The sequence below is a fragment of the Sphaerodactylus townsendi genome, unplaced genomic scaffold (assembly GCF_021028975.2).
Source record: "Sphaerodactylus townsendi isolate TG3544 unplaced genomic scaffold, MPM_Stown_v2.3 scaffold_23, whole genome shotgun sequence".
NCBI classification, from domain to species: Eukaryota; Metazoa; Chordata; class Lepidosauria; order Squamata; family Sphaerodactylidae; genus Sphaerodactylus; species Sphaerodactylus townsendi.
Window position 1 is genome coordinate 249,749 of NW_025950396.1, and position 14,343 is coordinate 264,091.

General features: G+C 46.6%; 1 protein-coding gene across 4 annotated transcripts in view; it reads left to right on the forward strand.

Moving 5' to 3' along the window:
• Positions 1 to 315: 315 nt before the first annotated feature.
• The window catches only part of WARS2 (tryptophanyl tRNA synthetase 2, mitochondrial), a 40,197-nt gene continuing 26,169 nt past the window's right edge, over positions 316 to 14,343 (forward strand). For 2 of the 4 annotated variants that reach the window (XR_007243333.1, XM_048482797.1), the window contains exon 1: positions 340 to 952. Coding sequence is in view for 2 of the 4 variants with exons in the window: in XM_048482797.1 (XP_048338754.1) it covers positions 869 to 952 (84 nt within the window). In the remaining 2 variants the exon portion in view is untranslated. Of the gene's footprint in view, positions 957 to 14,343 lie in introns of all 4 variants that reach the window. The other 2 variants (XM_048482798.1, XM_048482799.1) reach the window with 2 other exon arrangements.

Below are 14,343 nucleotides of genomic sequence, written 5' to 3' on the forward strand. Positions count from 1 at the left end.
AATTTGCCTATTTTTGCACTTGAGACTCAAGCTGTGTTCATGGTATCAAGCAATCACACTGCTTTACACTATATAACACCTTGAGTCTCAAGGACAGAATAGGTAAATGAATAATGAAGCAGAAATAAAAAAATCATAAAGGAAATACATAAAGGTGCGCTGACCACAACTATACTTATTCGCCCGCCTCCCCATTAAAATTTTCTGGCAGAGCCTCTCCCAACAGAACATGCGCAGAGCGAGGCGAGAAACCGCCCTGATTGGCCGCTGAAGCCAACACGATTTCCTTACACACACAACCTGCAGGGCGCAGCCGCGAGGTCACATGATCGCTCTCCCACTTTGCTCATCATGGCGGCGCCCAGGGTTTCTACTCATCTCCTGCAGGTAACCCGTTTGTTGCAGCTTGGCGGGAGCGAAGAGACGCGCTCCTTCGGAAGCGGGAAAGCGGCTTTCCTCTCCTTTTAGGGAGAGGTGGAGGGCTGTTCTCCAACAGCTTTGGCGCCGTTCTTCTCTCGGGTATCCGACCATGCCGGTCTCCCCCTCTCTGAGCCTCCATGTGCTTCCGTGCCTGTCCTTGTCGCTGCCTTTCAGTCTCCCCTTTGCCTGCCCGCCTTCTGGCTAAGCCCAGAGTTAGTTGTCTGGGCTGCCCTGTTTTAAGCCGTAGGTGGGGGCTGGGATCGTGGATGGAACAAGAAAACAGAACAACTTTCTGCTTAGGAAATTGAATGCCAGAGAAAAGATACTGTAGTGGTTAGCGTGTGTTACAAGGAACAGGCAAGATCTGGGTTCCCAGTCCTCGCTTTGCCAAGAAGCTCGCTGGGTGACTATTGGCCAGTCATTTTTTCTCAGCCCAGCCCTTCTACACATGCTTGTGAAATGGAAAAAGGGAGGAACATCTATGCCACCCTCAGCTCCGTGGTGGAAGAGCAAGATACAAAAATATACAAAAGTAAGTAATAAAAGGGAAGAGTTAAGTCTAGTTGTTGCTGTGGTTTTAATAACTTCTGTGTCCACTTTTTATGCCAGATTTCTATTAATTTCACAACAATTTGAAGTGCTTAAGTACTACTGGTCTGGGAATGCAGCAGAATATGGTTGATTGAGCCATACCATTTCTGAGTGCCAGTGAAAGGTTATATTTTTCAAAGTTCCCCTTCATTTATAATTCACAGCAAGAGGAAAGGTCTAGGCTAGAACCTTTCACCCTGATGTGCCAATTTTTTCTATTTACAGGGAGTTTTTCTCTTAGGGGAACACTCAGAGTGGCATGCCTTGCCCTGTAGACTGAAATGATACAGTGCATTCTGATATGTCAGAATTTTATCCCCTCTTTCTGTCACATAAGTAGAACAGGATCTAAGTAAGTACTTTTTAAACTTTCTGGTTGAGTTCTAAATAGTTTTGCTAGTGTGTCTGTATGCAGTGACAGCAAAACATAAGTATTTGTAATAATTTAAAGTCTGCGTGTCTGGCACTGCTTGTCTTAAACACTTTTTCTGTTTGCATACTAGAGTAGTGTCATGTTACAGACAGTACTACCAGCCAGGTTCAGGACTGACATGCCCATCTGGCTTGTAGCAGTGGTTTTCTTTCATTCAGGGGTCTTGTATATGAAACTAAAACCTAAATTCTTGTATTTGTCCCATGTGGTCAGGGGATTATGTTTATATAACAGATCAGATCAAATGGTTGGTTGCTTTATCGATTATTAATTATGTTGAAAACAGTAGCCAGCCTGCTGTTTTGGGAAAACTCAGAACAGGCTATGGAATACAGCCGTCTTCCCCTGCTTTTCGCCTACATCATTCGGTGTTGTGGCATACCGCTGCTGAACACGAAGGTTCCATTTAGCTGTCCTGACTAATTGCCATTGCTACAGAGACTCTTTCTTATGAAAGAACCATCTAGCCTACCTTCAGGTTCTTTGGATTGCTACTGCTCATACTTTGGTTTGTGCTAGTACCCATCAGCACAATATCCCTCTTTTCAGTACTTTGGCAAGGTACGATCAACACAGGGAGCAATAATGGAATTTGCTCAAACTTTTGGAATTAAAATCCTAGGGCTGTGGAGATCCTCCAAAGAGTAGTAGCCAAGAGTCCAAGTTATATTTGTATCACATTTGAGGTTTGACTTTTTAAATGACCCTAGTCTCTTGAGAAGTGCTAAAACCTTTGATGAGTTTTCATTCATTTCCAGGCTGAGAGTTTAGTGGGGAGCAATCATTTTGCACCAGTCAAGCCAACTCCTGGGATCGGGAAAAATTAATCTATGATGTCTTGCCATTTGGGCACTGCGGATCATAAATGTTGGTTAATCTTCTAAATATCCAGAAGAATAGTATAAAAGCTAAACTAAAAAAAAGTGCAGGAAACTGGTTTCGGCACCTCACATTTCCCACTCCCTTCCTTGCACATAACATGGGGAGAGAATGGGGTTTAAGACTAATTCCAACAGTTTGTTTTATTTGCTTGTGAATTGTGTACCTTGCCTTTTTGCCTTCATCAGGGCCACCAAGGCTGCTGACAGATTAAAAACATGCATAATGAAGCACATCTTAGAAAACATTAAAACTCTTTAAAACCCATCACTACAGGCAGAGCTAAAATACACATACGAAAACATCAAAACAGCAATTAAAACAATGGGTAGGAATAAGGGATCACTGAGAGGACACCAAATGAAACAAAAATGTCTCCACCCAGTGGGGGAAGAGGACAGCAGAAAGTGACAGGTGATTGTCCCTGGGGAGAGAGTTCCAGAGTTTTGGTGCCGAGACTGAGAAGTTGGGTTGCCACTCGCCTAATCCCAGAAGGATGGGAGGGGGGCACCCTAAGAAAAGACCAATAGGAGCTGGGTACCTTTTTAAGGGAATAGGTGATCTCCAACCATGATCTCCAACCATGTAGGTCAACACCAGTACCTTGAACTGGGGCTAGAAACTGATTGAGAGCCAGAATAGGTAAACCAAGACTGGAGTGATAGATAAACCAAGCCAGTGTAGATAAGCCGAGACTACAGCCCACTCCAGTCTACATCTTGGATGCAGCATTCTACACCAATCGAAGTTTCCCAAAACTTTTCAAGGGTAGCTCCATGCAGAGAGTATTGCAGTATTCCAGTCTAGATGTAACTGGGCCATTCACCACAGTGACCAGATCTTTTCTCCCCAGGAAATGCTAACCAGTCAAAGCTGATGATAAATATTTCTGGCACAGCGGCTACCTCTTTATCCAAGAGGATCCCCCAGACCATGGACCTGTGGCTGTTTCAGGGGGAGAGAGAGTCTGCTTAGCTGTTCACCCACTAGTGTGCCATTTATGTAGAGGAACACTGAAAAGGTCATTCTGCACGTAGTCTGAAGTGGTACAGTCTATTCTGCTACAACCCACACCCACCTTGTCTGCTGTATGTGGAGATCAGGCTGAAGTGTCTTCATTCACTGGCATATAAGAGTGTTTTAAAATTGCGATTGTCCTGCACTTGGGCCTTGGTTAAAAGTAACTGGGGCATTTTGTGGTACACACACCCCCACACCCACACCCCTGAGTTCAGCCTGGAAAAGCAGCCTGTTCTCTTCAGGCTGAAAACAACCTGGTGAGAACTACACTTCCCATGAGACCTTGGGGCGTGCAAGGTCTCTTTGGAAGTGTAGTTCCCACCAGGCCGTTTTCAGCCTGAAGGGAACAGGCCGCTTCTCCAGCCTGCTCTGTTTCACTAAGGGAAGTGTGGGAGGAGGGGGAAATCCCCCCTGACGTACACTCCCAGCCAGCCCCCTGGTAGCTCCGGCTCTGCGTGACTCTTGTATCTTGTGTTGGTTTAAGCCTTCTTCTTGTTTACTGGAACACTCCTGGAGGGCTAAAAGAAAATCTCTTTCGTGATGACCTTTGCAAAGTGATAGTTTTTCAGGAAATTTTAAAAAAATCTCACTGGGATAGGAATGACTGGCGATTGATGACAAGCCGTTTTTAAAATGTGTGTATTATTTACTTAGAATATTTGTATGCTGCCTCTTCAGATTCCTAATTTGTTAAACCATGTGTATGTATCTGTAAGCAATCCTGAGCCCTATTTAGGGGCAAAGAAGAAGAAGAGTTGTTTTTTATTTTTTGCTTTTCTCAATTTCCGAGGAGTCTTAAAGTGGCTTCCAGTCACCTCCATGGATCTGGGTGTTACTTTGCTGCAAAGGCTGCTGGGTAGTTCTGAGTACTTTCAGCTGAGAGTTACGCACTCTTGGCTTGGCCTCCCTGACAGGGTTGAGGTGAGGATGAAACAGAGGTGAGAAGAAAGACGTGAGTGCTTTTGGGCAGTGGCAAAGTTTCTGGCTGAGATTTGCGAGCTGAACTTATGATCCAGTGTGAAGTTTTATCTAGTAATTTTAACTGTATTTATATTGTATGTTCTGTATGCCAACAAAGGCGTACTGAAATTGGTAAAAATTGGCTTTGGGCCCCTGTTGGAGAGAAAGGTGGGGTAAAAGTGAAGCAAATAAATTTAAAAAATAAATATACAAGGAGTGGCATCATTCTGAGGGAGCAGGAAGAAGAAGAGAAGAAGAAGTTGGATTTATTTCCCCCCCTTTCTCTCCTGTAAAAAGACTCAAAGGGGCTGAGAAAGCTCCGAAGAACTGTGACTAGCCCAAGGTCACCCAACTAGCATGTGTTGGAGTGCAGAAGCTAATCTGGTTCACCAGGTAAGCCTCCACAGCTCAAGTGGCAGAGCGGGGAATCAAACCTGGTTCTCCAGATTAGAGCGCACCTGCTCTGAACCACTACACCACGCTGCCGGCCTGATATGTACGTGTAATTTGGAAGAGTGCCAGACATATATCCCTGATCCAGACCGTAGGACCCCTAAGTAGGCAACAGGTAAAGAGTGGGGAGCCCTGTGATAGCTTTCATTAAGACCATTCAAAATGACAGACAGCAGAATGCAAGCTTTGGAATTCTCCAGAAATCTTTTATCAAGCTGGAAGCTACCAGTGCTATGGCTATCCAGAAATGGAGCCCTGTCACAAAATGGGAGCTTGTAGCTAAGTCATTTGTAGATACTGATGCTATTATGACCTTAGCACAGTGATGGCGAACCTTTTTGAAACCAAGTGCCCAAATTGCAACCCAAAACACACTTATTTATCGCAAAGTGCCAACACGGCAATTTAACCTGAATACTGAGGTTTTAGCTTAGAAAAAATAATTGGCTCCGAGGTGCGGAAGGAAAGGCCCCGTCCCTTGTATGTCTGTTGTTCTACACTACAGTCTGGCTCACATCATATGCTCACGGAGCTGCCTTATCCTGAATCAAATAATCCGTCCATCAGTTGGTATGCTCAGACTGACAGCGGCTGTCCCTGTGTCACAGGCGGAGGTTTTTCACGTCACGTACTGCCTGGTCTTTTTACCCGTCGAGCCCGAGGGTTGAACCGGAGACCTTCTGCATGAAAACCTCAGGCTCTTCCACTAAGCCTCATCCCACCCCTTGCCGTGCAGGAACCAGTCTTGACCACCAGGCGGCCATTTTTCCAGGTGACGGCAACTTACCGAACTGTCACTGTAGTTGCCAAAACGGCTGCTGGCTATGTCTGGTTTGCTTCTTGTATTTCTCGTAAGCACCTGAGGGCTTACGGCTGGGAGAAACTCCCACCTGGGATGTAGGAGGAGAGAGTTTGGATTTATATCCCACCTTTCTCTCCTGTAAGGAGACTCAAGGTGGCTTACAAACTCCTTTCCCTTCCTCTCCCTACAACAGACACATTGTGAGGTAGATGATGCCAAGAGAGTTCTGACTAGCTCAAGATCACTCAGCAAGAATGGAGGATGCAGAAACACATGTGGTTCACCAGATAAGCCTCTGCCACTCAGGTGGAGGAGTGGGGAATCAAACCCAGTTCCCCAGATTAGAATCCACCTGCTCTTAACCACTATATCTCGCTGGCTCTAGAGTTGTGTGAGCTGTCCCTTCTCTGTGCGAGTGTTTTTGCTTGCTTTCACTCGGAGGCTTGAAGCCCTTTAATTGTGCAGATAAATGTTTTCCACATGTGTTTTATAACTGCGATGTTTAAAATTATTCCTGCACAGCTTGGGAACATGTGTGCTGGGCAAACCTTTATTTTAGTCTTGGGGATGGGCGGGGGGAACTCGACAAATTTGCATTTATCAGTGCTGGCCAAGCCTATCTGTATTTTCTACCAAGACAAGTGCTTTGTTGGCATGCAGCTGATGTCTTAAGTGACGCTTATACATGTGTTGGAGCTGCACACCTTGCGATTTTCAGCCTGCCAGCCTTTGATTTCTGATGGGGGGAAACTTTGTCCGGCGTTCTCTTCTTTTGCGCAAAATGGTTCAGACTTCTGCCTTCCGCTCTTGGGTTGTGGCCCCTAATTGGGTCATGTTTTGAAGGGAGCTGCAGCATGAGGGGGATCATGGTTTCCAAGGGGGGATGAGAAAGCACAGCGGAAGGTTGAGATAGGGAAGGAAGATAAAGATGGGCACGCCCTGTTAAAAATAACAGCAACCCACTTGATAGTGCAGCTGTAGGTGGAATCTGAAAACAGCCGTGGCTGCTCTGCTGTTTGTGGCTAGACGTTACCTGGTGTTAAGTAATATTGCATTGTGATTTCTGAATCACATGAGAACATAAGAACGAGCCTGCTGGATCAGACCAGAGTTCATCTAGTCCAGCACTCTGCTACTCGCAGCGGCCCACCAGGTGCCTTTGGGAGCTCACGTGCAGGAGGTGAAAGCAATGGCCTTAAGAACATTAAGAAAGAGCCTGCTGGATCAGACCAGAGTCCATCTAGTCCAGCTCTCTGCTACTCGCAGTGGCCCACCAGGTGCCTTTGGGAGCTCACATGCAGGATGTGAAAGCCTTCTGCTGCTGCTGCTCCTGAGCACCTGGTCTGCTAAGGCATTTGCAATCTCAGATCAAGGAGGATCAAGATTGGTAGCCATAGATTGACTTCTCCTCCATAAATCTGTCCAAGCCCTTTTTAAAGCTATCCAGGTTAGTGGCCATCCCCACCTCCTGTGGCAGCAGATTCCAAACACCAATCACACGTTGCGTGAAGAAGTGTTTCCTTTTATTAGTCCTAATTTTTCCCCCCAGCATTTTCAGTGAATGCCCCCTGGTTCTAGTTTTGTGGTTGGCTTTTACGGCATACAAATATACAATAGTTTATGTAGGACTATGGCTTTAGGTCAGTGGTGGGGTTCAAATAATTTAACAACCGGTTTCGGTGGTGGGATTCAAATAATTTGCTACCTGGTTCTGCCAAAGCGGTGCGAACCTGCTGAATCCCTCTGCTGGCTTTAGTGGAAACAAGGATGGAGGGAAGAATTAGGACTAATAAAAGGAAACACTTCTTCACACAACGTGTGATTGGTGTTTGGAATATGCTGCCACAGGAGGTGGTGATGGCCACTAACCTGGATAGCTTTAAAAAGGGCTTGGACAGATTTGTGGAGGAGAAGTCGATCTATGGCTACCAATCTTGATCCTCCTTGATCTCAGATTGCAAATGCCTTAGCAGACCAGGTGCTCAGGAGCAGCAGCAGCAGAAGGCCATTGCTTTCACATCCTGCATGTGAGCTCCCAAAGGCACCTGGTGGGCCACTGCGAGTAGCAGAGTGCTGGACTAGATGGACTCTGGTCTGATCCAGCAGGCTAGTTCTTCTGTTCTTCTGTTCTTAAGGAAAAGAAAAAGAGGGAGGTGTCGCGGGACAATATGCAGAAGTCTAAAAGAGACCTGCTACACCCTATCTGCCAGCTTCTAGTTGGCGTTTATATAACCCATAATCGGTACTGTCTCATTTCCGTGCGGTCGTGTTTAATATTGGTGGATTCTGCACAGGGCAAATATAATAGGTGTAGGATGCAATACAAATTGTTTTTTTTGGGGGGGGGGGCTTTGCACAGGTCTCGTCCCCCAAACGAGGCTGCCCTGTTTTACTTTTCTCCGTCTGGAATTTTGAAAATTGCTAAACCAGCGATCCTTGTGCAAAATCCCGGGTTGGAGCTGCTCCCGTGCAAACGGCCAGGCAGGAGGCGCTTTATTTCCCTCCCTTCCACCACGTGCCGCCCACAGTCCGGGAGATTTTTCCTGCCATTGCCGGGAGGCTTCTTTTTCTTTTCTTTTGCGCGTTGCAGATACGCAGCTACGCAGGTGCAGCCGATCGTATTGTGGGATGATTGGCATGGCTGCGGGGGTTCGTTTCTGGGTGCCTGCGCAGCTACGCATGTGTTGCAGGAAATTTTCTTAAAAGAGAGAAGAGACAATTTTTTTTTTTAAAGAGAGAAGCGTCTCGGCGCAAAGGCGTGAAAGCAACCTGGATTATTCCCGTGGGCTCCAGTCGCTACCTGCACGTCACACAGGTGAACGGGAAAAAGGAAAAGTGGTTCCTTTTCAACGACCGCAACCCGTTATACATTTGCTGTGCGGAATTGGCCATTGACAGGATCATTATCAATGATCAATTTTAATCAAAGTTTATGATTTGGAAGATACCTTGCAGATCAGGCTTGAATAGGCTTTTGTTTCCCCAGACCATGGAAGTTTTAAAGAAATGTACGGTTTCTTCCTTCAAATGCAGCTGATTATTTTAATCTGATCTCCATGGTCTGAAAAGGAGGCGTAGAAATTTGCCTCTAAGTATGTAAGCGTGTGATGCTAGGGCAGGGGTCTGCAACCTGCGGCTCTCCAGACGTTCATGGACTACAGTTCCCAATTGGCCATGGTGGCAGGGGCTGATGGGAATTGTAGTCCATGAACATCTGGAGAGCCGCAGGTTGCAGACCCCTGTGCTAGGGGAAAAACATAGGTGTGCTGCCATCACTGCTTCATGTAACACTGGGGTTGTCTCCAGACTGTCTCTTGGCACACTTCCGCACATGCAGAATAATGCTCTTTCAGTCCACTTTCATCATTGTTTGCTAGTGGATTTTACTATTTTGCACCGTAAAACCCAGCTGCAAAGTGCATTGAAAGTGGATTGAAAGTGCGTTATTCTGCCTGTGCGAAAGTGCCCTTGCTCTGGTGCAGGTTAAAAACAACAGCAACAGCCCGTTTGCCGTACATGTGTGCCGCTGATTGGAACCATATCTGCGAAAAGGTCCCGGCTTCCCTTCAGACTCAAGGTGAGACTTTGCAAACAGTGTCTCTCTCTCTCTCCGAGCAACTCCTCTTTGTTTGACTCCGCTTGAAAAATCCTAATGACCGAACAACTGAAACCATGTGCAGCGCCGTCGATCAAATAGTAATTGAGTCCAAAGTAAAGGGGCAGGTCTGAGCCTGATCCTTCCTCGTTTCCTGAATTGCCGCCGCCTCATTAATCAGGGATAAGCGGAGCGGCTGGCTTTGTCGCTGGCCCAGCGGCTTCTTCGTCCCTTTCCCCGTCCCCTGGTGTGTCTTTGCAGCATGGAAAACTAGAAGGGGAAACCATCAATCTTCCCTGTCCCGCATGTCAGCAGCGATTCGCTCCCCTCTTCCTGTTCGTTAGTTCTTTCTCGCCCGCACCAACACACACCACCTGTAGTTGGGACTAACTTTTTTTCAGTCCCTCACCTGCTCTTTTCCGGGGACGTAGCCGTAAACGGGAGCCTGCCCTTCCAAAATACAAAGCACAAGGCAGTTCAATGCCAATAGCAGAATTTTGATGAAGATAAGAGGCTTCATAAAGATCTGGGGCATGCTGGGTTCAGTTTCTCGTGATGCTTTTGTTCCTCAAAAGCTATTTTAGCTTGGAATAGTCCACCTAATGTTCTTGTGCCCTATGTTCTTTCCTGACACTATTAGGAATTGTTTATTTCAAGGCACGTGTGTGGTGGTACGGCACGGCACGGTAATGCCGGCTTGCCTGGAATTAGCACCTTGACTCTTCTGTAAAGTGCTCGTTGAGTGCTTCTAGCTACGTATATTCTGCATGCGATGGGATTCTTTTTTTTTGATAGCATAAAGTGAGGCGAATAAACAAGACAGACGTAAAAGCAAACGGTGGCGCAAGACAAGTAAAACGAAAAGTTACAAAAGCCCATGCAAGCGTTAGGAAAACATTAAAATAAAATCAGCAGTGACCTCTGAATCTAACTTTTCTGATGAGATTTGCATTTTATGCTAATTTCACCTCGTAGTTCTGCCTCCAGCCCTGCTGTTTGGATTTTGCTCCATTCCTCTTGCATAAAATACTTGCCTAGTAAGAAGCTGTTTGTTGCAGCTGAAAAAGTGGGCTCTAATCCACAAAACTTACGCAGGAGTAATGTTTTCTTAAAAATGTCACAAAGCTCCCGGGTATTTTAGCTGCAGCAAACTAACATGGCTACCTCTCTGAAATAATTCCCTGAAGGGTGTGGGGCAAAGCAACTATGAAGCCCCTCTTCAGCTTTGGCTTTTACTGGTTAGCCTCCGGAAAATTGCACCGTTTCACCATCATCTGACTCCCAGGGCAGGCGTGAGCACAAGAGCCCCGTTTTTCTCACGCACTTAAGAGTCAACATGTGGGTCCTCTTGTCGTTTCGTTCCAGACAATCAGACTTTTTTTTTTTTACAGCCAAATTATTCTGTACAGAATTCTGAAGTTTGGAAGGTGCTGGACCAAAGCCTGTGGCCTCAAAGGCCGAGGATCCAAGTTTGCCTCTCTTGTGGCTTCTCTGCCGCCTGAGCTGTGGAGGCTTATCTGGGGAATTCAGATTAGCCTGTGCACTCCCACGCACGCCAGCTGGGTGACCTTGGGCTAGTCACAGCTTCTCGGAGCTCTCTCAGCCCCACCCACCTCACAGGGTGTTTGTTGTGAGGGGGGAAGGGCAAGGAGATTGTAAGCCCCTTTGAGTCTCCTGCAAGAGAGAAAGGGGGGATATAAATCCAAACTCTTCTTCTTCTGTTTCTCCCCACTGGGAGCTCTTCACTAACTCCACATCTTTTGAGCACGCAGCTCCAACGTCCTGACCTCAGCGTTTAGCCGAAGCGCATTCCAGCCCCATGATTTCATGGTACCCAGCCGAGCCCCTGCCAGGCCGCTCTCCGACTCTTGCCGGGCGAATAAACATGGAGCAAGGTTTGTAGAAGGCCGGAATCTTCCGTGTGGTTTCTGGAGTATTACGATTCCAGGAACCTCGGTTTTTAATGGAGGGTTTTTTGTCAGTGAAGTCAAATGTTTCCCACAGCCCTTTGTTTAAACGATTGCTAGACCAACCAAATGACTTTGTTGGGAGTTAATATGGAATATATATTTATTTCTTGCTATATTAAGGTTTATTCCGGTTGGCCTGTTTACCTTTCTTTGGCCAGTAGTTCAAATTAAGAAGAATTTGGATCTATACCCTGCTTTTCTCAACCTAAGGATTCTCAAAGTGACTTAAAAACTCCTTCCTTCCCCCCTCCCCGCAACGGATACCTTGTGAGGTAGGTGGGGCCGAGAGAGTTCTGAGAGAACGGGGACAAGCCCAAGGTCACTCAGCAGGGTTCATGTGCCGGTGTGGGGAGACAAACCTGGTTCACCAGATTAGAGTCCACCACTCTTAAACTCTATACCTTGCTGACTGTCCTTAAACTCTGGCTCTCCTAAAAGGTTGTAAGGTGGTTGCTACCATGTATTTGTTTTAGACCAGTAGTGGTGAACCTATGGCACGGGTGCCAGAGGTGGCACTCAGAGGTCTCTCTGTGGGCACGCGCAGAGTTCGTCATGTGGGGGGAAATCGCCCCCCCCCCCCCACATCTACGCTGGCCTGGGCTCGATTATTAGCATTAAACCTAAGACCTAGTTTTGGGGAAGCAGTATAGGTAACCCTGTTAAGCTGTTAAACCCCACTGATTTTCATGCGAAGAACTAAAGCTTATGTGTTTTACTGATATTTAATTGTTTCATATATCTTGATATTTCATATGTTATATTGCTTGATACTGTAATTCCTATATTTTGATTTATAGTTGTTGATGTTTGCTATTCTATATTGTTAATGCTTTTTGCTGTTGCTCTTTTTGTTCTCCGCCCTGAGCCCTTTGGGGGAGGGCGAGATATAAATTAAATATGAAATGAAAAATGAAAAATAAAGCGCGGTCCTTTACCTGGGAGTAAGCTCGATTACTGGCAATGGGGTTGCTTCTGAGTAAACCCTCCTAGGATCATGATTTACCTGTTCGAAGAGTTGCACGGTTGCTTCAAAGCAAAGCCACCGACTACCACCAAGCTTACTCCCGAGTAACACACGCCTCGTAGCCAACCGTTTTTTCTAAATGAAAACCTCAGTATTCAGGTTAAATTGCCATATTGGCACTTTGCAATAAATAAGTGGGTTTTGGGTTGCAATTTGGGCACTCAGTCTCAAAAAGGTTCGCTATCACTGTTTTAGACCCTGCCTTTATTCCCATTATTACCCACAGATTGAAATCCCTGTGAACAGTCTCCACGTAATTTAATTGGCACATTTTCTTCTTTAGCATCTTCAACTGTGGTCAGAATGCTTGCCAGCGTCCAAACTGTGTGAAAGCAATGCCGTTTCCTTCTGCAGAACATCATGACGGCTGTGGGAGCGTTCCAGGTTCCTCCGCCGTAGTCTCTTTGCGGGCAGATGAATGAATTAGATTTGTTCTCAGAGGAAAATCTCCGAATGGGGTTCAGATAGAAATTCAGCTCAGAGGCGCTTATGGGGAAAACAGAACTCTTCTTGTCGAAACTCAAACAGAGGCTGCCCCTCTGCCCAGCCGTAGACAACGGCACATGGAAAATATTTCAAATAGAAATATTTCCAGTCGATGCCGAGGTATCCCGGAATGTTTGAAGTGTAATAGATCAAATCCTGACAGCCAGAATCGCCAAGAGACGGGCCAATCCAAGAGGCTGGGGGTGGAAGAAAGCGAACTTTCTAAGATCCTGCAATTTAACTAAGCTCTACATATGTAATTCTTTTAATCCACCTCCACTCCGGCCAGTTTTTCCCAGGCACCTAATCATTTTAGTTGTTTCCTTCTGATCTCTCTCCAGACAGCCAGTATCTTTTTGTTGCTGAGGCACCTCAATTGTTAACAGTGTCTTCAGGTCTGGGTTTTTTTTGTTTGCTTTTGTGCTTGGAATGATCACGCCTTGACTTCTTTTGTGCGGGGGCGTAACACTTAATGTTTTATTCCTCTATTTGGAACACTGTTGCACTGTACTTGTAGAAGAAGAGGAAGAAGAAGAGTTTGGATTTATATCCCCCCTTTCTCTCCTGCAGGAGACTCAAAGGGGTTTACAATCTCCTTGCCCTTCCCCCCTCACAACAAACACCCTGTGAGGTGGGTGGGGCTGAGAGAGCTCCGAGAAGCTGTGACTAGCCCAAGGTCACCCAGCTGGCGTGTGTGGGAGTGCACAGGCCAATCTGAATTCCCCAGAGAAGCCTCCACAGCTCAGGCGGCAGAGCTGGGAATCAAACCCGGTTCCTCCAGATTAGATACATGAGCTCTTAACCTCCTACGCCACAGGAGTTTAAGGCGACCATGTTATGTGTCTCAAACCAACCAGGTGGAGGAAAGGCTTCAGGGCTGGCGACCAGCAGGAGTTTTAGGCGGTGGGGACATTCCAATTGACATTGCAGCATCACTTCTAGTGCAGTGGTGGCGAACCTATGGCACGGGTGCCAGAGGTGGCACTCAGAGCCCTCTTTGTGGGCACGCGCACCATCGCCTGAGTTTGGGCGCTCAGCAGTGGCATAGCGTCAAGGGGATGAGGGGTGTGCAACGCACTGGGCACGTACCCCTGCAGGGGCATGGCAAGGGCGTTCCAGGGGTGTGACGGGGGTGTTTCGGGGCATTCCAGGGCAGGGCGGGGGCAGGCAGGGGCGTGGCAGGGGCGCAAGGCACACACGTGTTCCAGTCGCAGTTTTCCCTTGCTCCACCCCTGGCACTCGGTCTCTAAAAGGTTCGCCATCACTGTTCTAATGCAAACGTGGAAGTGATATCAGCTCATCAACAGGACACTCTAGGATTCAATGACAGTGCTGTTGTTTTACAATAGGGAGCATGTTCTATTAGTCTGCCCGAAATTCATAGATCTCAGACCTAGCTTGTTTTTTTCAACACCGACTTACTTGTGCCCTCCATATTCCAAATTGAACCGCCTCTTGAACAATGAGGATCTCAGGCAGTTGAAAATGGTGGCCAAGTTCCTGCTCGATATTGTAAAATAAGTTTCTGGCTCTCCTTTTATTTACTTATTTTCTTGAAGTTTGTACTGTATGAACTATGAGCAGTTGTTTTACCCCGTCAAACTCAGGATCATATTGCTGCACAGTTTTATCTGTATTTTCTCTTGATGCCTAATAAAGGTCTTTGAAGTTGAAGTTTTACAATAGCATTCTGGTGGAATCCTGGACTGT